Here is a 23254-nt window from a genome sequence, read left to right as displayed (position 1 = left end):
AAATACCTATGCATATATACACATAAACATATAAGCATATACCTATATACCTAGCACAGCCATATACTCACCCACACATGCAACTATACATAACAAATTCACATGAACATACTTACATATGCATTTGCATATATACAAACTTCGACTTGCTTGCACACACATATGAATGTATAGACACATACCTTGCAACACACATAAATACATATATCTCCTCACCTTTTCTTCCTCCACTCTTCTACATGCCAGTCACATAAAAGCACTGTAGAAAAAGAGAGTCTGGTTATTGGTATGCATGCAAAATGTCTTTTCAGGATCCAAGATGACCATATTTGGGGTGTCTCAGAAGGGAGGCTTTTCTGGGGAGAATGGTGGTCACCTTCCTTCTCTTTTCCCTCAGCCATCATTACAACCAACTTCTGTCCTCCCCATGCTTGGAGAGGCTGAGATCAGGCTCACCCTGGCCCTCCCGGAGATGGTTCACAGCATCACTAGAACCAGAAAAAAGAGGCCTGGGGAACCATCTCCACACATAAAACTTCCATCCACATCTGTAATCCAAGCACTCTGGGAGGCCGAGGCAGGCGGATCACCTGATGTCAGGGGTTCGAGACCAGCCTGGCCAACATGGTGAAACCCCGTCTCTACTAAAAATACAAAAAAAAAAAAAAAATTAGCCAGGTGTGGTGGCATGCACCTGTACTCCCAGCTACCTAGGAGGCTGAGGCAGGAGATGGCTTGAATTTGGGAGGAGGAGGTTGCAGTGAGCCAAGATCGTGCCACTGCACTCAAGCCTGGGCAACAGAGTGAGACTCTGTCTCAAAAAAGAGAAAACAAGAAAATAAATAAAGCTTCCATCCAGGGCATGTAGGGGTCCATGCTTGCCCACACTCAACAGTGGTGGAAACCATGATGCTTGGAGGCTGGCTCACTGCCAGCCACTGAAGAAAAATTGAATTCTCAGGGAGCTCCAGCCTTTCCCCTCTGCCACTCCCTCAGATGCCATGATGGTACCTGCAGCAAAGGGAGGGTGGGACAAGCGATGGGGCCACTGGAGTCCAGACCTGACTCAAAGGTCAAGGGTCTGTCCTGGGGATACGGTCAGGGAGATAAGCTTAATAGCATGGCCTCGCCACAGAGGCAGGGGAGGTTGACCTGACACCTTCCAGAATGCCTATATCAGGCCCATCTTGCCTTCCTTCTCCAAAAGCCTCAAAGGACTGGGTGGAAGAAATTGTAGCAGTCCCTTCTAGCCCTGCCTGTGGGCTTTTGGATGACAGAACTTCTCCATTCTCTCTTTTCTGACTCGTTCTCTTGTCATCCTCTTCCTGTTTTAAACCTCAATTTTCCTTGCATGTTTCATCTTATTCTACCTCCTCTGTTCCCCTCCCTCCCTCTCTCTGCTTCTCTTTCTCTCTCTCTGTCTCTGTTCTTTTTTCTGTCTCTCTTCATCTCTGCCCTCTTAGTGTCTCTCTTTCTGCTTCTGCCTCCCTCAGTCAGTCACTCTGCTTCTCTCTGGATCTGAATGCAGTTCCCACAGTCTCCCTCTTCTTTGTCTTTCCATCTCTAGCTTCTCTATACTGGCAAGGTTCATGAAGATGTATTTCCAGGACACTTCATTTTGAAGGTTTCTGCCACAGACTTGGACACTGATACCAATGCTCAGATCACATATTCTCTGCATGGCCCTGGGGCGCATGAATTCAAGCTGGATCCTCATACAGGTGGGTTTCCTGAGCTGCAGGATCAAAACAAGAACTTCTTTACTGAATACCAAGTGCCCAGTGCCATGGTATTCTCCTTGGAGAAGAAACAGGAATTCACTCATCTCTCAGCAAACATATATTGGCCCTATGTGCCAAGCATTGTACTGGGGACATAATAAATAGATTGATAAGACAAGATTTAGGCCTTTATAATCTAGTGGGAAAGGGGGTCATTGAATCAGTGGTTTTAAATGTGCTAAATTAAGAAAAAGTGCAGAATGCTAAGGGGATTTATTTTATTCTTTTAAAATTTATTTTAGCACAGCTGACACCTTGGTTTCTCCTTTCCTTCCCTCCCCTCCCCTCTCCTTTCCTCTCCTTTCCTTTTTTCCTTTTCCTTTCTCCCTTTCCTTTCCTTTCGTTGTTCGTTCTTTCTTTCCTTCCTTCCTTCTTTTTTCTTTTCTTTTCTTTCTTTTTTTCTCCTTCTTTTTCTTCCTCTCTCCCTCCCTCCTCCTCCTCCTCCACCACCATCGTCTTCTTACTATTCTCCTTTTTCTTCTTCTTCCTCCTCCTCCTCCTCTTCTTCTTCCTCTTCTTCTCTCTGTCTCTCTCTCTCTTCTTTCTTTCTTTATTTCTCTCCCTCTTTTTCTTTCTGTCTTTCTGTCTTTTTGCTAGCTATGGGAATATTTGACAGCAGAACTTGACTTGGGCTACGGAGGGGGGTTAAGTAAAAGATCACTGAGGAAATGCCACTTTATGTGAGACTTGTGGACACAGAAGTGTTAGCCAGGGGTAAGAGAGTGGGGGAAAGGGCACTCAAGGCAGGAGAATTTATACAGAGACCTTCTTTGGGGAAATAGTACACACACTGAGGACCTGACAGAAGGCCAGAAACTGGTGCCCAGAGAGGGAGGAGAGAGGACAAAGAATGAGGCCCCAGGGTGGGCAGAGCCAAATCCAACCTTTAGAGCCACTGGAGGATTTAGGCAGGTGAGTGTCATGGCCAAGAACATGATCTCAAGGTATCTATGCTGCAAACCAGGGATAACACCTCATAGAATTGTTATAACACAGGTGAGAAAGCATATGGAAGCCTAGCCCAGGTCTGGCTCAGTGGATGGGTTGCCATTATCATTGTTACTAGCCAAGAGATAGAGCAGAGTGGGAAGCAGAGATTCCTGCAGGGTAGGCCAGGAGTAGCCAGGAGAGGCTGGGCTGTGAGAGTCTGGTGGAGTGGACCTCCTTTGGAAGAGCAGCCCACATAGGAGGGATTCCTGCCCTGCTGCTGCAGGGGAGGGTGTGGGGATGGGCAGCACAGAAGGCCCAGGTCACAAGGGCCAGCTGCTGACATTTGGCTTGGGTCCAATAGCTTACAGGATGACTTGGAGATACCTGAGCAGGGGGTGGCAGGGGAGAAGGGTGTCGCAGGAAGCTGTCTGGGTAGATAGGGGACAATGTTGTCCTTCCTAACCCCAGCAGGGACGTGCAGAGTGACCCAGGCAGGTTATTTAACCTCTCTCTGCTGCTCTTTGTTCAGCTTCAGGATGATCAGTAAGGACTTTAAAAAATGGTGTTTTTTTCTGGATATGGAAATAATACATGTTCATGGTATAAAATTCAAGCAATGTAGGTATGTATTATGCAGAAACTGGAACATCTGCATGATAACCCCTTCCTCCACAGATAAGGACTCTTGGTATATATTCTATCTGACTGGTTTTCCATGCATCTCCAAAATCTCTATATAATTACTTCATGAAAGTAGAATACTATTTGTAACTTGCTTTTCTTCACCCAGCAGTATCTCAAGGCTCTATCATAATTCATTTTTGGTTATATGGTGTTTCGGAAAAACCTCTCTCAAACCAGGTTTTTCCTCTGCTCTCACACCATACCAATCATCAGCAAAGAAGACTTCTGTGACCAAATGTGTGTGGGTTTTCCCCATACAACCAGCAGCGGAGACCCCTCAGGTGTCCTCTAATTCAATTCCAACACTATCTACCTGGAGACAGTGTCAGATCCCATGGGTTTAGGGCTCTGTCCACAAGACTGTTCCCCCTTACCCAGACACCAGTTGCAAGTCCAGGCCTCCAGAATGTCTGACCAACCAGCTTCAAGTTGGGGCTCCCACGACTCCTTCTTTGCGTTCGATGAATTTGTTGGGACAGCTCACAGAACTCAGAAAAACACGTGTGTTTACTGGTTTATTATAAAGGATACTGCAAAGGATACAGGTGAAGAGAGGTGTAGGGCGAGGCATGAGGAAAGGGGCTCCCATGTCCTCCCTGGGCGCACCACCCTCCAGGAACCGCCCTGTGTTCAGCTATGTGGAAGCTCTCGGAACCCAGTCGTCTTGGGTTGTTATGGGAGCCTCATGATGTCAGCATTATTTCCCCCAGGGTATAAGACAGGAGCCTCTCTGGGGAGGGTCTTAAAACCCACAATTAGAAAAGGGGGGAAAGATGGGAATCTTGCTTTGGGGCAAGTGAAAGGAGAGCAGGAGAAGGTCAAAGAGATTGTGCTTCCTGAGGCCTAACATAACACACCCCACATTATAACAAAAGAGTGTGTAACAAGGGCTGTGGGAGTTACGGGCAGGAGCCATGCATGAAAACCAAGATACACTTATAACACCACATATGGTGTTTTACTGTGTGGCTAAATCATAATATACTTAACCAGTCCCTTTTTGAAAGACATATAGGATGATTTCAATAGTTGCTATTATAAACAGTGCTGCAGAGAATATCCTTATACATAGATTTTTATCTTTGGGTTGATTTTTCTATAGAAAATATATACATATATATATATATATTCCTAGAAGTGGAATTATGAACCAAAGGATAAATGCATTTTATATATTGTTAGAAATTGCCTAATTGCCCATTAAGAATATACCTATTTTTAGCTTGTTGATGATGATCTTAAACTGGCAATGTGATGAACTGTGTTTGGGAGAATCAGGGAGGAGAATGGGTATGGGGGGATACAGGCTTAGCCGCTTTCCTGACTGTATTGACCCCTCCTTGCTGTGAACAAAACTCTGTGTGGCTGGGTTTGTCTCCTGTAGATATCTAGAGGGCACATGCTTGGGTAATATTTCCCCAGAGAAAGCTCAACTTTTGTCATTTCTCTGGCCAGGGGAGCTGACCACACTCACAGCCCTAGACCGAGAAAGGAAGGATGTCTTCAACCTTGTTGCCAAGGCGACGGATGGAGGTGGCCGATCGTGCCAGGCAGACATCACCCTCCATGTGGAGGATGTGAATGACAATGCCCCGCGGTTCTTCCCCAGCCACTGTGCTGTGGCTGTCTTCGACAACACCACAGTGAAGACCCCTGTGGCTGTAGTATTTGCCCGGGATCCCGACCAAGGTGAGTCTGAGAAGGATCGAGGCCATTTCCAATGATCTCCTCGGTCACCTTGGGCAAGGGTTTGGTCCCCTTTGTGTCTCTCTAGGACTGGTAAGGGCAGTGCCTCCTTGTTGAGTCTGTGGACACTTAAAAGTAAAAAGTATTTATCCTCAAACTGCACACCTAAGTGCTATACGACAAATGATTTTAGCAATGTTTTGAAGCAGGAAAAAGGTATTTCAGCCTTATTGTTTCTCCCCTTCCACTTAGACCTGGGGACTTTTCAATACTGCCATTTAACCACAAAGGCATTTTTAAGTACAAACATTTAATCAGAAATATACCAATCAGACTTCTTCAATTCTGATTGATTTGCCTCAAGAAAGGAATTTTGGGCACCAACCCCAGTAAGCCCATTAAATTCCTTGATCAATTTTCTGAAGAGTGAAGTTGAACCATTTTCAATATTTTACATTTTAACTCCATATTTTCATTGGAGTTAATTCTTTTTCTTTTAAAATTTACAAGGTAAATTGCATTCATTCAAACATACTTGTTCCATATTGTACCAATTATAGCTTCTGCTACCACAAAGTGTTCTATTCTGATTGTATATACATACCTGCATGTATACATACATATATATAACTTATTAATGTGATATATATATCACATATATATGTATGTGTGTATATATATATATATATATGTATATAACCTGTCCAATTTTCCTGAGTCAAATTTTATAATTCAGATAGGGTTAAAAAAATGCTCTCAGCATCAGAATAGCCAGGTCAACACAGGAAAATGATGATGATAAAAGTGGGATCAAAACACCCTGCTCTGTTTGACACCAGCAGGGTAAAATTAAGATTTCCTAGAGAAAGTGAGTTTTAGCTTGGCATTGAAGGAGGTGAGATATTCGAGGGATGTAGGGGTTCTAGGGAGGGCAAACAGTCAACACAAAGGCAGGGTAGCTGGACCTGGAAAGCGTGTGTGTGTGTGTGTGTGTGTGTGTGTGTGTGTGTGTGTGTGTGTGTGTGTGTGTGTGTTGGAGCTAACAAGTGCAAGTGGAATAGACTGGCTTGAGATACAGAAATGGGTTTGATAGGAGAGATCTGGAATACATCAGAGCTGGAGTGACCCATAAGCCATCTTATTTACCTCTCCATCTAATGGCTGCAAGGCTCTGTAAGTGCTCCATTAGCCACTGCTTACACACCTCCAGGGACAGGATGCTCCCTACTTCCTAAGCAGCCCCTTCCTTCTATGGTTCCTCAGGCCATTATCAAGTGGGACATCTGTCAGTCCTGGTCCTGCCCTCTACAATCACACAGATCTCCTAGATAGCTCCTAGAGTGGCCTTATATCAACTTACCATTAATCTTTCCAAAATGGTTATTCCAACCCAAATATTTCAACTAAATAATCCAGGTGTGGTTTGACCAGCATCTCTCTGTCTCTAGAAAAATTATGGTTTCTTCATATAAGTGCCAATATGGGGAAGTTGCATGGCATATGCATTTAATGGATATAAATTCAACTCTTCTCAGAGGCTACTCCTGTCACCATTCCACCAGAGAAGTGTGTGTTCCATGTGTGTGGGAGACGTGAGACCCTTAGGCTCAGGGCGTGTGTTCATCTCACTGGGGGAGGACCTCACAGCTGAGCCTTAAATGTTGGTGTTTTTCATACACTATGGCCAACTGCTTCATCTGGTACTTAACCAAAGAAAATAACAGAATTGGAGACAAAGCTGGAGAAACACTGTGTGTTTTGATTTACTAAGAACTTCCATGGGTGTTTTCTTAACTTTTTATGTTGACGTAATTATAGACTCCATAGGAAGTTGCAAAAATAGGACTGGTGGGGACTGTGTGCCCTCTTCACGCAGCTTCCCTAATGGGAGCATCTTACATAGCAGTAGGATAATATCAAAACTGGAAAACTGACATTGGTCCATTGTTGGTAACTAGACTACAGCCTTGCTACTCAGATTTCACCAGTTTCTATATGCACTCATTTGTGTGTGTGTGTGTGTTTGTACACACACACTTAGTTCTATGCAATATTATTCCATGTTTAGATTCTTGTAACCAACACCACAATCAAGATACAGAGCTGTTCTATCTCAGTCAAGGAACTCTCTATGGGTGGTTTTATCTGCATGTTTTTCATTAATAAACTGATATTAGACCCTAATCCCCACATAATATTTTCGGATAGTTTGATAGATTTGCAGATTAGGTTCCCCCAAAAACATTTTAGTGAGGCCTTGGGTCTCCCTGCCCCAGTCAAGACACCCCGCTGGAGAGACCCTCACTCTTCATATACCCAAGCCAGCTTGTCAGCCTTCATGGGAGCCCCCTCCCCAGCCCCTCCTGTGGCTGCAGGGTTTGCTGCAGGCAGGTCCAGAGGAGGCGCCCTCAGTGTGGATCACACCCTTGGTCTCCCTGCCAGGCGCCAATGCCCAGGTGGTTTACTCTCTGCCGGATTCAGCCGAAGGCCACTTTTCCATCGACGCCACCACGGGGGTGATCCGCCTGGAAAAGCCGCTGCAGGTCAGGCCCCAGGCACCACTGGAGCTCACGGTCCGTGCCTCCGACCTGGGCACCCCAATACCGCTGTCCACGCTGGGCACCGTCACAGTCTCGGTGGTGGGCCTAGAAGACTACCTGCCCGTGTTCCTGAACACCGAGCACAGCGTGCAGGTGCCCGAGGACGCCCCACCTGGCACGGAGGTGCTGCAGCTGGCCACCCTCACTCGCCCGGGCGCAGAGAAGACCGGCTACCGCGTGGTCAGCGGGAACGAGCAAGGCAGGTTCCGCCTGGATGCTCGCACAGGTGAGGGCCTGATCCACCAAGCCCCAAAGCATCGCGTACAGGGTTTCTGGGAGCGCTGGGTTCCTCCCCTGTGTGGGTATCTACCCTGTGCAGCGCCTCCCAGAGCAGACCTCCTCTGGTCGTTTCTCCATTCTCTTCTGCTTCTCTCCGAGTACCAGGTCCCTCCTTCCACCCTGGGGCCAGTTTATGTGGGAGCCTCCCTTAAAGGGGACCCTCCCACGTCCCCAGCCAGGTCTCTGTGTCCAGGACCCTCAGTGATCCACTCTCCTCCCACACAGTTAGCGGCTTCATGGTCTCAGCTCAGGCCCAGCGCAAGAGGCAGAAACGGCTTGGCTGCAGAGGCAGGGAGCCCTTGCTGGAATCTGGGGCTTAAGCAACCCTGGACAAGGCTGCCTGCTTCCCTCCTGGAGTCCCCACATCTGCTTCAAACATCCTGGCACCCCTTAATTTTCCCTTATTCTCTTGAAGAGAGACAGAACTAGGAAACCGTCTCACTTCTTTCCTACTAGCCACAGAAGAGTCAAAGTCAGGTTCACAGAAACTCATCGAAGGGCCTCAGAGGCCACCCAGGTCAGCCTGTGTCTCACGCAGATTCCTCCCCATTGCTCCCCTGGAATGGTGCTCTCTACCTCCCCAAACAGCTGCCTTATCATTGAGCAATATTTTTTAAAATTTACCATGGAGATTTTGAACATATTAAAAAATAGAATAGTACAATGGGCCCTATGTTCCCACCACCCAGCTTCAGTAATCATCAGCAGAGACCAGCCTGGTTTCCTCTTTACCCTTTGGCCCCCACATCCATCCAATCGCAGACACTGTGTCATTTCACTTGTAAGGACTTCAGTGTGTATCTCTGTATAATAAGAACTCTTTTTCTAAACAAAACCACAATACCTTATCACACCTAAAAGATAACAATTTCTTAATATCACCAGGCCATTTTTCAGATTCTCATAAATGTCTTTTCGAAGCTGGTTTGTTAGTATCCCCAAAACATCTACATACTGAATTTGGTTGATATGCAAGATTTTAAGTGTCCTTTAATCTCTAACATTTTCTTCTTCCTCTTTATTTCCCTCTGCCATTTATTTAATGAAACAGTTGAGTCATGTGTCTGATAGAATTTTCCATCGTTTGGATTGGTTGGCTCTTTATAGTGTCATATAGCATATCCCTCGGGTCCTTGTATTTCCTAGGAATGACATTTGGATCAAAGGCCTTGATCAGGTTTAGTTGACAGTGCTTGATCAACACAGTGCTTCATAGATGATGCTATGCTGTTTGCATCATGTCTGGAGGCACATAAGAGTTAACTGGCTTTTTTTTTTTTTCTGGTGTTAAGATAGATGGTAAGTTCAGGTGTTGTCAACCTGATCCATTATATATGAATATATAGTTATAATTTGGGTATATAAGGCCATTATAGACTTCTTCATCAGCCTTTCTTCTAATGGTTTTAGCAGGCTTTGCTGATCATTTCCTAGATAGATAGACCTTTTCATTAAGGGCTGTAAAATGGTGATTTTCTAATCCTATTGCTCCTCATTATTTTCTGACTGAATTATAAAAAGATGTTCATTGGCATGTGATGCTGTTGAAAGAAAAATAAAATAAAACAAAAAGCAGAGTGTCCACCATTAACTATTTGGTTAGCCGGGAAAGGCAGGATAAATCCTTGTTCTTTTATTTCTTTTTTCCAGTTTTCAGAATAATAACCTACGCCCTAACAATTTGTGGGCAACTTTTGAGTATTAATGCATCTCATTTTATGACCTAAGGTCTGTCATTTACTAGCTGGGTGAGGTTGGACAAGTCACTTGCCTATTAGAGCATCTAGGTCAATGGACAGACCTAGAAAATGGGAATCATAATTGTTCCTGCTCCACAGGGTTTTTATAGATCTCAATGAGATAAATTTAGCATCACACATTTAAATGAGATTTAAATCAAATATTACAGAAGTAAGTGAGGGAAATATAGCTGTTGTGAATAATAATAAAGAAAATGAGGGAGATGATGGGGAAGGGGGTCAAGGGGATAGCAAAGGGAGATGGACGGGGAGATGACAGAGGACACTTACCTTGCCTAGCCCTGTTGAGCTGCCTCTCCTAGGGCTGGGCTCAGACCCTCAGTCCTGCACCTTTGAGGGCCCAACTGCCTCATTGCTGCTGTCACCTCTTCCTTCTTCAGGGATCCTGTATGTCAACGCAAGCCTGGACTTTGAGACAAGCCCCAAGTACTTCCTGTCCATTGAGTGCAGCCGGAAGAGCTCCTCTTCCCTCAGTGACGTGACCACAGTCATGGTCAACATCACTGATGTCAATGAACACCGGCCCCAATTCCCCCAAGATCCATATAGCACAAGGGTCTTAGAGAATGTTCTTGTGGGTGACGTCATCCTCACGGTAAGGATCTGCCACCTTGCTCTTTGTGGGGCAAGAATTCTGGGGTGGGTTCTTATCTCACCCCCACACCCAGCCATCTATGAGCATGGATTAGTTTATTAAGTTAATACACTGTAGACTTGACTCTGACTTGTCAGAGGTTTATGTGAGATTTGAGTATGGCCAAACCATTCTCGGCCAAACTATCTCTCCTGAGAGAATGTCTCAGAGCCATATGATAAGATCAGAGACGATGGAATGGGGCATGGGATAGGCGAGGTTTGTTAGGAGAAGAGAGAAAAAGAGACAGACCCCAGAGGACTGCCAGAGGCTCCCAAGCCTGGGAAGGGCCTGGTCATAGCAGGTGACATGGAATGACAGTTGTGGGGCAGGGACTGAGGGGAAATCAAATAATACCTCTTTGCATTTAAATATGCAATAACTCCCTCCTTCAATGGAGTGAAACCCAGTTCTGTCCACCCATACTCCCACACTCTTCATCCCACCTTCCAGTCTCTCCCTCCACTCCCTGCTATGGTGCACCCTATGCTCCAACCACACAGGAATATCTACCTTTCCCCAAAACATCGTCTGCACTTCCACACTCTGGGCTCACAGTATTTCCTCTGCCTGGAATGCCTGCTCCAGCCCCAAAAGAACCTCCTGATCCTTCAGGGCTTCATGAATCCTTTTCTAATCTCCCCAGTGTCATGTATCACTGTGTGCTCTTATAAGGCTGATCATACTTTACTCCAAATTAGAATTACCCATAAAATTAGACATTAAACTTCCTGCAGGCATATTCATTTTAGCACATTCCTCACATTCTAGGACAGGGCCTAGCATGCTATTAGCAAGAGTGAATGGTGAGTGAATGAATAAACCATGGCATGCTGAAGTCCACACGAGGATGTAAGTGAAGAGATTACTTTGGCAGGGACGACTGTGATCCAGGCACTGCTAGCCCAAAGGCAGTCACTGGGGCAGGAACATATCTGTTTCCCCCTGTACTCCCAGGGGTCAAGATTCCTGTCCCTCCATTCACAATCCCCCTACCCCACTTCAGGTATCAGCGACTGATGAAGATGGACCCCTAAATAGTGACATTACCTATAGCCTCATAGGAGGGAACCAGCTTGGGCACTTCACCATTCACCCCAAAAAGGGGGAGCTACAGGTGGCCAAGGCCCTGGACCGGGAACAGGTGAGTCATGTGGGAGGGGCGCACCCTGAGCTCATTAGAGCAGAGACACAGTCCCACTGCAGGTCCAGAAGATGAATCGCCATCAAGACCCCATCCTGAAACTTCCTCAGACCTGCCCAGAATGTCTCTCACTTGTTTTCTCTGTTGGGCCTCTGTGGACTGTGAGGCCAGAGGCAGGAGAGGGACTGAGTGACCCCGTAACCTTCCCTAGAGGACCTCAGGTGGCTTCTCACAATTGAGCAGGGGATCATTAGATCATTATAAAATAGCCACATTTTTTGAGCACCCACTGTGTGCCAGACACTTTCCTAAATGTTTTATAAGGATTTATGCCATTTGATCCTCAAAATAATTTAAGGAAGTGCATCCTGACATTATCCTCACATAAATTCATTCACTTTCCCAAGGTCTCATTGCCAGCAAATGATTGAGTAGGGAATCACACCTATTTCTGTCTGACTCCAGAACCTAAGCCCTAAAATGCTACGGGTGGGCAGTGGGGGTTGGCATAGGAAAGTGTCTCCTTCTTATTTTTTTGGAAAATATTAGTGATGACTCAGGGGTCAGAAGTGAGGGACAGCTACCTCATTGCTAACCTCCACTGGACATTTTGCAATAGGCCTCTAGTTATTCCCTGAAGCTCCGAGCCACAGACAGCGGGCAGCCTCCACTGCATGAGGACACAGACATCGCTATCCAAGTGGCTGATGTCAATGATAACCCACCGAGATTCTTCCAGCTCAACTACAGCACCACTGTCCAGGTAAGCTTGAGCCTCCAAGGCACCCTGAGCCCTTCCTCCCTTCATTTCCCTTCTAGCAGAAGATGCCCCTCAGTGGCATTAGTCCACATGAACAATGACTGTGACTTCGCCACTGATGTCCCCAAAGGCAACACAGACTGCTGGAGGGCATTATAGAATTGAAAGGAATCAGGCACTGTGTTAGGCACTTTCATATCCATTACCTCATTTGAGACTCATAACAGCCATATGAAGTAGGTAGTACCCATTTTACAGATTTAGAAGATTGAGGTATGAAAACATGCCATACCTGGAATGTGGCAAACTTGGGATTGAACCCCAGGGATTTTTTTGTTTGTTTCCAGAACCCAAGCTATTCCCTACTAATGGTTTGCAAATAGGATTTGGAGAGGGCCTTGGGATTCTATGAGTAATTTTCAGGGCTGTAAGTGGTGAAGGGAGGTGAGGGAGTGAATAAAAAGGCAGAGTTCTGGGTCCTACTATGCATTACCTAGGGCTGTTCCACTTTTACCCGTTTTATATATTATGGGTATGGGTTAGGATGCTTTGGCTGCAAATAATAAGTTACCTGACTAAAAATATCTTTTCTGAGAATATCGCCAGTCCACATCTGAACCAAAGCAGGATTTTATAAGAAAGGAACAGAGAATGTCTGTTGGATAGGCAACGATCAGTTTCTGCCCATTAGATTCTGTTTGTAGATAATAGTGTGATGCTAAAAAGTTAGTAACCATTGTGTTATAGTACACTAAATGCCCATGTTATACAACAAAGGCTAAAATGATAGTCAGGGAATCTGGTTTTTCTTAACTAAATTCCTAGTCATCTTTAAGTGTGCTTATCAGATACATATTGCATGCAGGTCCTCTAAGGAAGAAATCATTTATAAGTGTTCAACTGGCTTTGCAAATCGCAACATTCCCTTATGTAATCCAGGTAATAACTAATTTAAATACATGATTCAGCAGTGTGTGATCTTGAGCAAGTCATCTCTCTACAGAATAAAGGGTTTAACCTTTGTTCTCTAAGGATCCTTCCTGCCCCAATGGGCTGTGTTTCTAAGACCCAACATTGCCCTTGGGGAGCTCCTGGTCTAGACAGGAAAGTCAACAACTACCTCAAAGGCAGGCAGAATGAATGAGCAGCAGCTTGATGTCCAGGCACCATCTACAAGCAGTCAGAGTGCTGAGGACTCATTCCAGATGACATACCCAGACACATGCGAAAGGAAGGACCGAGACTCATTCTGCTCTTTGCCTTCTTGTCACTCTCGGTCTCAGGAGAACTCCCCCATTGGCAGCAAAGTCCTGCAGCTGATCCTGAGTGACCCAGACTCTCCAGAGAATGGCCCCCCCTACTCGTTTCGAATCACCAAGGGGAACAATGGCTCTGCCTTCCGAGTGACCCCGGATGGATGGCTGGTGACTGCTGAGGGCCTAAGCAGGAGGGCTCAGGAATGGTATCAGCTTCAGATCCAGGTGAGAGCTGTGCTAGGCTTCTGGTGGTGACCATGGGGACAGTAAAGATGCTGGCAAAAGCCCCACCAGTGCTTCTATCATTAGGGAAAAAATGTACAAAGCACTTAGGATGCATCAGGCACTGGGCTAGGTCCTTCTTAGGACAAAAGCCTCATAACACTCAGGGCAGGTATAGTTACCAACCCACTTTACAGATGGGGAAACTGAGGAACACAGGGGATTTAAGTGACTGGCTTAAAGTAATACTGGTAATAAGTGGCAAAGGTGGGTTGCTTCAAACCCAAGCACTCTGACCCCAGAGTCCAAATTCTTAATCCCTGCTCTGTGCCTGGGCAAAACACCCTCTGGCTGTAGCTTCTAGAGCTTAGCCAGAGCAGCTCTCTGAATCTCAGGAGCTAAAACAACCTACCTCAGAGAACTGGCTTGGGGCTCAAGTGAGATATTGTATGCACATGTGTGTAGGGGATTCTGGTGGTGGTGTTACGGGTTGCATAGGAATTGCTAAAGAACAGTGGCCAAGATGGTGGTCCGATGTCTCTCCCTCACTTTATTTCCCCAAATCTCTTTCCTAAATCTCAAGTCCAGTGGACCCTACTATTCTGTAAACTTATGGGCTGGGAATGATGTATTCATTCTTTCAGTCAGTCAGTCCATCTCTCAACAAGTATTTATTGAGCATCTACTACATGCGAGGCCATTTGCAAGCTGCTAGGAACATAGCAGAGGGTAAGGAGGGAATGATTCCTGTCTCCAGGGGCTTTCCATTGTAATCATGGAGATAAACAATAAACAGATAAAGAAAGAAATAACGTCTTTACAAGTGATGATAAGGAAGTAAAGTGATGAGAGACTCATAAGACAGGGGGACACACATTCAGAGGGAGGCTGCCCCCAGGAGGTGACATTTGAGCAGAGAGCCGAGCTGCCAACCATGTGAAAAGTGGGCAGGAGAGTCTTCCAGGCAGGAAGAGCAATATGAGTTGGGAAAGAGCCTGAAGTGGCTTGAGGTATGGCTGAGGTACTCAGAACATCACGAGCAGGGGTGGGAATGAGGCTGAGGAGATAGGCTGGGTAGATCGTGTGGGCCTTGTGGCTTGGATGACTGTATTATCTGAGGTCCAAACTGTAATCTTTTGAGAGTGAGAGAAGCACTGACTTAGTCCATTTGGGTTGCTACAACAGAACACCATAGGCTGGGTGGCTGAAAGGACAGAAATGTATTTCCCACAATTCTGGAGGCTGGAAGTCCCAGATCGGGGTGCCAGCATGGCCAGGTTCTGGTGAGTGCCCTCTTCTGAATGGCAGACTGTCGGCTTCTCACTGTATGCTCACATGGCCCTTCTCATAAGGGCCCTAATCCCATTCACAAGGGCTCCACCTCCAAATACTGTTACACTGGGGATTAGATTTTAACATATGAATTTTGAGGGGACACAAACATAGAGTCCAAAACAGCCACTAAAAATAATACTTGGTAGTAGCTGATTTACAACAGGTAAAAATCAAGACTGCCCTTGACAAACCAGGGCATCCAGTCTTCTAAGTATAAGCCTTGGTAACACTTTTAGATTCTAATCTAAGTACAATGAGAGGTGGTTGGAGGGTTTCAGATGGAAAAGGGATCCTCTTTGTGTCTCAGGAAGCTCATTTTTCAAGCTCTATAGAGTGGGTGAGGGAGACCAGTGAGAAGTCATCCAAGCTGGAGATAGTGGGGCTGAGACCATGGAGTGATGGAGAAGATGCAGGAAGCGGACAGATTTGGGACATATTTTGTATGTAAATTGATAGGAGTTGGTGGAGTGGATGTGCGGTTAGAAAGAACAGAGACGATTCAGGGATGATTTCTAAATTGTTGGCTCCCGTGAAGACTTGGGTGGTACTGCATTTATGAGACTGGAAAGGCCCAGACGGGAAGGCGGGACAGGCTTATGGGCTAAACCGAAGCTCTGTTTTGCACATTATTTCCCAGTTGTTTGTGAGACATCCAAGCGGAGGTGTCCAATGGGTAGCTGGGAATTGGAGTTGGCAGCTCAGAGGATTGGTAGATGGCCCTCAAAGCCAAGCGCATGGATGTGATTGCCTAGGGAGAGATGAGAGAGAATGGCTTCCTGACCTCTGTATTCTCAGACCCAGGCACACGCTCTGCCTAGACAGGAGCTTAGTAATGACTGGCATCATCACCATCAATTGCATTTGTCCCGTATTTCCACTTCCATGCACTGGGAGGCACCATAGGCCAGCAAAGAAAAACACAGGCTATAGACACAGATAGCTATTCAGATTCTGCTCAGGCCTTATCTGCTGCTGTATGACCTTGGGCAAGTTACTTCACCTCTTTGAGCCTCAGTTATATTTTTTGTAGGATGGGTGACTTGATAGTACCTATCTCATAAGAAGGATAAACTAGGATAATGTATTTACAGCATGATCATAGTTTATCTATGATAATGACCAGCATTGTACTCAGTTAATGTTAGCTATGTATTATATATAATCGGTAGTAGTAGTAGTATTGTTGTAACTAATGTTAGCTATACATTATAATTAATAGTAGTGTTGATTATTATTGTTGCTATTAATATCTCTTCAGTGTTATGCATGACTTCCAGCAGTAGGTGTAATCTTATCAACTTTCTTGTACATTAAAAGTGTTGGAGTGCAGGTAAACAAGATATTACTACAGGGAAAATTGTGGAGACCCTTGTTGACAGCTGAGGAAGTGATAACATCACCGAGGAGAGGAAGGCAAGCCTGTCCTTTCTAAGTCAGGCAGGAAGTTTCAGGGATGCGTGGTGAAACATGAAAGGAAAATGCGTTTATGATTTACATTCTTTTCCCTACTTAAGTGAGGTCCTGTCACCCTCACGGCTTTTCAGAGTTCTGACATAAACTGCAACCCTGCGCGTGCCAGCCCAGCAGTGAGGTCAGGCCTGCTTCCCTGCCCACTTGCTCCAGCACCAGTGACCCCGTCTGTGCTGTTGAACACACCGCCTTCATTCCTACCCCAGGACCTTACACTTGCTGCTCCCTCTGTCTGTCGCCTCTTCTTCTCATCCCTCAGGACTCAAACGTCACTCCACAGAGACTCCTCTTCTACCTGATCAAAGTTAGGTCTCTGTTTATTTCCTTCCCAGCATTTTATCCAAGTTATTTGGTAACTTATTTATTGTCTCTTTTCTCCTGGCCACAGCAGAAGACTTCGTTGACTGACTAGAAGGACAAATCCCGACTCCCACTCCAATCGCATAGCAAAAGGGAATCCCAAGGAGAATTTTCGTAGGCTGAGCAGGGTGCATGGTGCATCAGAATTGCTGAGACATCTGAGGGCGCCCTTGAGGACAGGGACAGAATGAGAAATTTCATGAGGAAGTTAGCCCAAGTCTATGGCTGGAGAGATTTAGGAAGAGGCTCAGAGAGATGTCACATGAGGAAACTGCATTGTATAGGATGTAACTCCCTCCTTCAATCTCTACAAAACCTTCAGAAAATCTTTCTTTTCTGTCAGTGCTTTTGGAGTTAGATTTTTTTTTTCTAAATGCAACAATGCACTGAGCCAGCCCTCAAGTTGGGTGTCGGGCAGAGAAACGTAGCTCCACAAGGGGAACCAGCCTCAGTCGGGCCCAAGAGCACTGCAGTTCTGTTGGGTGACAGCAGTGTTTGTTTTGCCCACAGGCGTCAGACAGTGGCATCCCTCCCCTCTCGTCTTCGACGTCTGTCCGTGTCCATGTCACAGAGCAGAGCCACTATGCACCTTCTGCTCTCCCGCTGGAGATCTTCATCACTGTTGGAGAGGATGAGTTCCAGGGTGGCATGGTGGGTAAGATCCATGCCACAGACCGAGACCCCCAGGACACGCTGACCTATAGCCTGGCAGAAGAGGAGACCCTGGGCAGGCACTTCTCAGTGGGTGCGCCTGATGGCAAGATTATCGCCGCCCAGGGCCTGCCTCATGGCCACTACTCGTTCAACGTCACGGTCAGCGATGGGACCTTCACCACGACTGCTGGGGTCCATGTGTACGTGTGGCATGTGGGGCAGGAGGCTCTGCAGCAGGCCATGTGGATGGGCTTCTACCAGCTCACCCCCGAGGAGCTGGTGAGTGACCACTGGCGGAACCTGCAGAGGTTCCTCAGCCATAAGCTGGACATCAAACGGGCTAACATTCACTTGGCCAGCCTCCAGCCTGCAGAGGCCGTGGCTGGTGTGGACGTGCTCCTGGTCTTTGATGGGCATTCTGGAACCTTCTACGAGTTCCAAGAGCTAGCATCCATCATCACTCACTCAGCCAAGGAGATGGAGCATTCAGTGGGGGTTCAGATGCGGTCAGCTATGCCCATGGTGCCCTGCCAGGGGCCAACCTGCCAGGGTCAAATCTGCCATAACACAGTGCATCTGGACCCCAAGGTTGGGCCCACGTACAGCACCGCCAGGCTCAGCATCCTAACCCCGCGGCACCACCTGCAGAGGAGCTGCTCCTGCAATGGTAAGTACTACATCTTCCCTAGGGACGAGCAGCACTGCTGGGCTCAGCCCGCCTGACTCTAAGCATGGAGATTCCACTGAGGCTCTGTGGGAGAGTTCAGGGAAATTTTAATAAGCCCAAAGGCCACCGATCACCATAAGACAGCTAGTGGCCTCACAAAATCTAGTTATGGAATAATACCCAATTCTCAGCTCCCTTTCGAGATTTAGAAAATAACAGTAAGACTACAATATGCGGTTTAACATCATGGCTAAGAGCATAGGCTGTGCCTTCAGTCTTCATGGGTTAAAATCCCAGCTCTACCCCTTACTAACCAGGCGACTTTAGGAAAATTAACCTCTCTGTGCCTTTGAGCTGGGCTGCTGTAGGAATTACATCAGTACTATGTATCAAGTGCTTGCTTAGAACAGTGCCTGACATATAGAAAGTGGTCAATACATATGAGTTACTAATACTGCTACTATTATTACCATAGTCTGGTGGTTATAAGCTCAAGGCTTAGACTCAGACAGCTCAGGTTCAAACCCTAGCTCCATCAGTCACTAGCTGTGTAACTTTGGGTGTGTTGTTAAAACCCTCTGAGCTTTTTTAGTTTCCCATCTATAAAATAGTGAAAATAAATACATCTGCCTCCTGGAGCTGGGTTCGGGGGGGAAATTACATAAGAGTTACAAAAGCACTTAACCCATGGCTGGCCCACAATAAGCCCCAGATCAACGGTGACTGTCATTCCTGTGGTAGCAGTTGCTCTAAGGAGCCTGCTGTACGCCACGCTCTGTGTAGATGTCACCTAAACTAATCGGCACCACAGCCCTACCAAAGCAGGGTCATTAGCCCCATCTGCAGTTGAAACTGAGATATGAGATTTAGTTTGCCTGAAACTGTACAGCTTCCAATGAAGGCCTCGTTATTCAAATATCTGTGTGTCCCACTCTAAAGCCTGAACTCTTCACTAAGCTCCTCAGGCACTCAAAGACTCACCCAGCATCCCTGGCATTAAGACCAAGGGAGCAGCTCAGGAGCCTTGGCTAAAGGAAAGTGACATGACCTTCAGCTCACCAGCACTCCTGCCTGGCCTGGCCTGACCTGCCCTTTATGGGTCCAGCTGCCTGGCATTCGGGATATCATTTCTCAGAAGATTTGTGGACTTTGTCCAGGGACCACTTGATTTAGGCTGGGTGGGCTTCTCTCTGTCGGGGAGAGGATTTCCTTCTCTGTGTTTCTTGCCCCAGGGCCTGCTGCAGGGAAAGCCAAGAAGGCTGAAGGGTCTCTCTCAGTCACCTGGCATCAGACAGCAGGGGTTCTAAAATTCAAGATTTTGCAAAGTCTACTGGAGAGCGTGATTTTAAAGAGACATGCTCCTGGGTGTCACCTCCAGAGGTTTTAATTTAGAAGGTTCTGAGTGAGTCCTAGAATTGGCATTTAATTCTGAAGCAGCAGGTGCAAGGGCTTGCATTGAAGAAATACTAGATAAACTCATGGATCACCAGAATCAGTTGAAAAGAGGTTTTTTATTTTTTAACATTTTAGTGAAATATAAAACATACAGGAAACCAATTCATGTATCATAAGTACACACCTCAAATAATTTTTATAAAGCAAATATATCTGTGTAGCCAACGCCCAGATCAAGGAAAGAATATGACCACCATCTCAGAAGCCTCCCTTGGGCCCCCCTTCCAGTTGTTACACCCATGATGGTAAGATTTTTAAAATACATATTTCCACATGCCACCCAGAACTACTGAATCAGATTCTCTGAGAGAACTTAGGATTCTGTGTCATAAAGATTCTCCAGCTGATCCTGATATCCAGCTGGGGTGGGAATTTCTGATCTAGATCGTCTTCAATATCCCATCCAATAAGTACCTACTACAATGGAATTGCCAGTGTCAGGGAATTTTGGACTTGTTTGGATTTTTGTTTTTGTTTTTGTTTTTGTTTTTGAGATGAAGTCTCGCTCTGTCACTCAGGCTGGAGTGCAGTGGCACGATCTCGGCTCACTGCAACTTCCACCTCCCAGGTTCAAGCAAGTCTGCTGCCTCAGCCTCGTGAGTAGCTGGAATTACAGGCGAGTGCCACCATGCCCAGGTAATTTTTGTATTTTTAGTAGAGACGGGGTTTCACCATGTTGACCAGGCTGGTCTCGAACTCCTGACCTCAGGTGATCTGCCTGTCTTGGCGTCCCAAAGTTCTGGGATTACAGGTGTGAGCCACTGCGTCCAGCTGGAATCTGTGGATGTTATAATCCCTTGTGCCTCATCTTTTCTGGTTCTTTCTTCTCCTCCTTTTGGCTTTTGTTCTCTCTCTTCAACAATTCCTCTTTGCTAGGTATCTAGAGGCTGGACCGCTCATCCTCTCCCCTGACAACTGACAAGCTTATTTACACTGGGGTTTTGGGGATTTCATAGCTGGACTCACTTCTGGGGAGGGTGGATATTTTTTAAAATCTGGGGAGGGCAGTGCTTCCCAAAGGGGGTTCAACAGAATGCTATTCCCAAGAGTGGTCCACATAAGAGTGTCCCACAGTCAAAGATGCTTAAGAAACTCAAGTTTACTCCGTACTATGCAACTGTGCATTAGCCATTGCTAAGGCGGGATGGAGGATGCCAGACTTTACAAAAGTTTTGGCCATACAGTCTATCACTGCCCCTCTCTCTTTATCATAGAGTGGCTCTTGACCTCTCAGCCGCATTTTATTGTTTACCTAAATGATTAACTCCTGCTGATACAAGGAACTATCCTGAGGCAAAAACCCTTGTGGGCCTAAAATCACACACACGTGCAATATCTACATTCCCAGTGTAGATTCCCAACGCCAGAAATAACATGGAAACTATGTAGAATAAAAATTTTGATTTTCACACACTTGATTCATTACATTTCTGGCCTGATTTTTACTTTCTTTTAAAAATTATTATTATTATTATTATCAGAGACATGGTCTCTCTCTGTCACCCAGGCTGGAATAGAGTGGCAAGATCATGGTTCACTGCAGCCTTGACTTCCTGGGCTCAAGTGATACTCCTGCCTCAGCTGAGAGGATGTAATTCCAAGTAACTGGAGTTACAGGCATGAGGCACCATGCCTGGCTATTTTTATTTTTATTTTATGTTTTAGAGATGAGGTCTTGCTCTGTTGCCCAGGCTGGTCTCGAAGTTCTGGGTTCAGGTGATCCTCCCACCACAGCCTCCCAAAGTGCTGGGATTATAGGCATGAGCCACCTCACCTGGACGACTTTTGCTTTCTTAATGGTTTAAATTCATATTTCTTGACCCAGGCTGGGACCTAAGGCAGGGGTCCCTGCAGCCAACAAAAGGTAGGGTGAAGGCTCCTGTATGGCTCTACGTGTGAGACTAGAAAGGTATGGCACACCCCACACCCAGCCTAGTTTCTTCATGTATAAAATATGAGCAATGATTCTGTCTGCCACCCAAGGATTAAATAAGACAAAGTCAGTCCAAGGGCTCAATGGGGACCACTTCAAGTAGAGGTGACAGCTTTGGTTGCTTTCTCAGGTACTGCTACAAGGTTCAGTGGTCAGAGCTATGTGCGGTACAGGGCCCCAGCGGCTCGGAACTGGCACATCCATTTCTATCTGAAAACACTCCAGCCACAGGCCATTCTCCTATTCACCAATGAAACAGCGTCCATCTCCCTGAAGGTAAGGCACTGCCAGCCTGAGAGATTTCACGTGGGTGTCCCAGGCTGGGGAGGTAGGGGGTGAGGCATGAGGAATGTCAGGAAGCCCATTTCTGCCAAAGAAATCCCTGCACAGTTTTCAGGGATTCTGGGTGTGACTGTTGGGCCACATGATTATCCTGTCCTGGATGGCCACAGCCACCCAACCTGGAGATATACGTCCAAGGACGGTCACAAGTGGGGCTTCTTACTCTGTGGGTAAGATAGAAATGGAGATGGATGAGGTCAACTAGGCCTGGTGCCGTTATCATTTTTGCTGAGTAATAGGCCAGTGTTTCCCAGGGACGGGGGGATTGCTTACCACTGGGGGTGCTCAAACCCCATGGAATCACATGGAAGAAAAATGAATTTCCTTTGTAATAATCATTCAGTTATTTGGATTATGTCATGTGGAAGGTCACAGTCTGCCTGTGATTTTAACACCTCTATCACGTATGCCAATCTACCATTTCTTTTTTTTTTTTTTGAGATGGAGTCTCTCTCTGTCACCCAGGCTGGAGTGCAGTGGTGTGATTTCAGATCACTGCAACCTCTGACTCCCAGGTTCAAGCGATTCTCCTGCCTCAGCTTCCCGAGTAGTTGGGATTACAGGCACACACCACCATGCCTGGCTATTTTTTGTATTTTTTAAGTAGAGATGGGGTTTTGCCATGTTGGCCAGGCTGGTCTCGAACTCCTGACCTCAGGTGATCCGCCTGCCTCAGCATCCCAAAGTGCTAGGATTACAGGCATGAACCACTGCCCTCGGCCCCAACCTACCATTTCAACAAAGAGAAAGCCAACTTTGGCCACTAGATTTTAATTCATTCAACACAGATTTATTGAGCATCTACTATGTGACAGGCACTGTTCTAGGTGCTTGGGTCTCATCGGTGAAAAAGACAGAAATCCCTTTTAAAGCTTTTGTTCTATGGGGGAGAGACTGACAATAAACATAAACATAATAGCTCAGAAAATTATAGAATTTGTTCAAATTGGTAAGTATTATGAGCAAAAAGGAAAAAATGGAGGGGCATCAGGGGTGAGGAGAGTTGCAATTTTTATTTATTTATTTATTGAGACAGAGTCTCACTCTGTCGCTCAGGCTGGAGGGCAGTGGCATAATCTCGGCTCACTGCAACCTCTGCCTCCTGGGTTCAGGTGATTCTTGTGTCTCAGTCTCCAGAGTAGCTGGGATTACAGGTGTGTGCAACCACGCTGACTAATTTTTTTCTTTTGCATCTTTAGCAGAGACAAGGTTTCACCATGTTGGCCAGGCTGGTCTCGAACTCCTGGCCTCAAGTGATCCACCCACCTTGGCCTCCCAAAGTGCTGGGATTACAGGCATGAA

General features: G+C 46.2%; 2 protein-coding genes across 3 annotated transcripts in view; one reads left to right on the top strand and one right to left on the bottom strand.

Annotated features, from left to right (window-relative positions):
- SLC36A1 (solute carrier family 36 member 1) overlaps positions 1-23254 on the bottom strand; it is a 118666-nt gene that overhangs the window by 16564 nt on the left and 78848 nt on the right. The window contains exon 11 of one of the 2 annotated variants that reach the window (XM_063705928.1): positions 217-259. In XM_063705928.1, the coding sequence (XP_063561998.1) occupies positions 217-259 (43 nt within the window). Of the gene's footprint in view, positions 1-216; positions 260-21879; positions 22117-23254 lie in introns of those variants that run through there. The other variant, XM_063705929.1, reaches the window with a different exon arrangement.
- Positions 1-23254, top strand: part of FAT2 (FAT atypical cadherin 2) — an 87356-nt gene that overhangs the window by 51900 nt on the left and 12202 nt on the right. Inside the window, exons 12-20 of the mRNA XM_004042853.5 lie at positions 1568-1721; positions 4851-5084; positions 7524-7907; positions 10101-10315; positions 11361-11498; positions 12118-12261; positions 13542-13739; positions 17412-18222; positions 21741-21886. Of these exons, the coding sequence (XP_004042901.5) occupies positions 1568-1721; positions 4851-5084; positions 7524-7907; positions 10101-10315; positions 11361-11498; positions 12118-12261; positions 13542-13739; positions 17412-18222; positions 21741-21886 (2424 nt within the window). The remainder of the gene's footprint in view (positions 1-1567; positions 1722-4850; positions 5085-7523; positions 7908-10100; positions 10316-11360; positions 11499-12117; positions 12262-13541; positions 13740-17411; positions 18223-21740; positions 21887-23254) is intronic.

This window comes from Gorilla gorilla, chromosome 4, assembly GCF_029281585.2.
Source record: "Gorilla gorilla gorilla isolate KB3781 chromosome 4, NHGRI_mGorGor1-v2.1_pri, whole genome shotgun sequence".
Lineage (NCBI taxonomy): Eukaryota > Metazoa > Chordata > Mammalia > Primates > Hominidae > Gorilla > Gorilla gorilla.
Note: the sequence above shows the minus strand (reverse complement) of the source record. Positions and strands in the feature narration are given on the sequence as shown.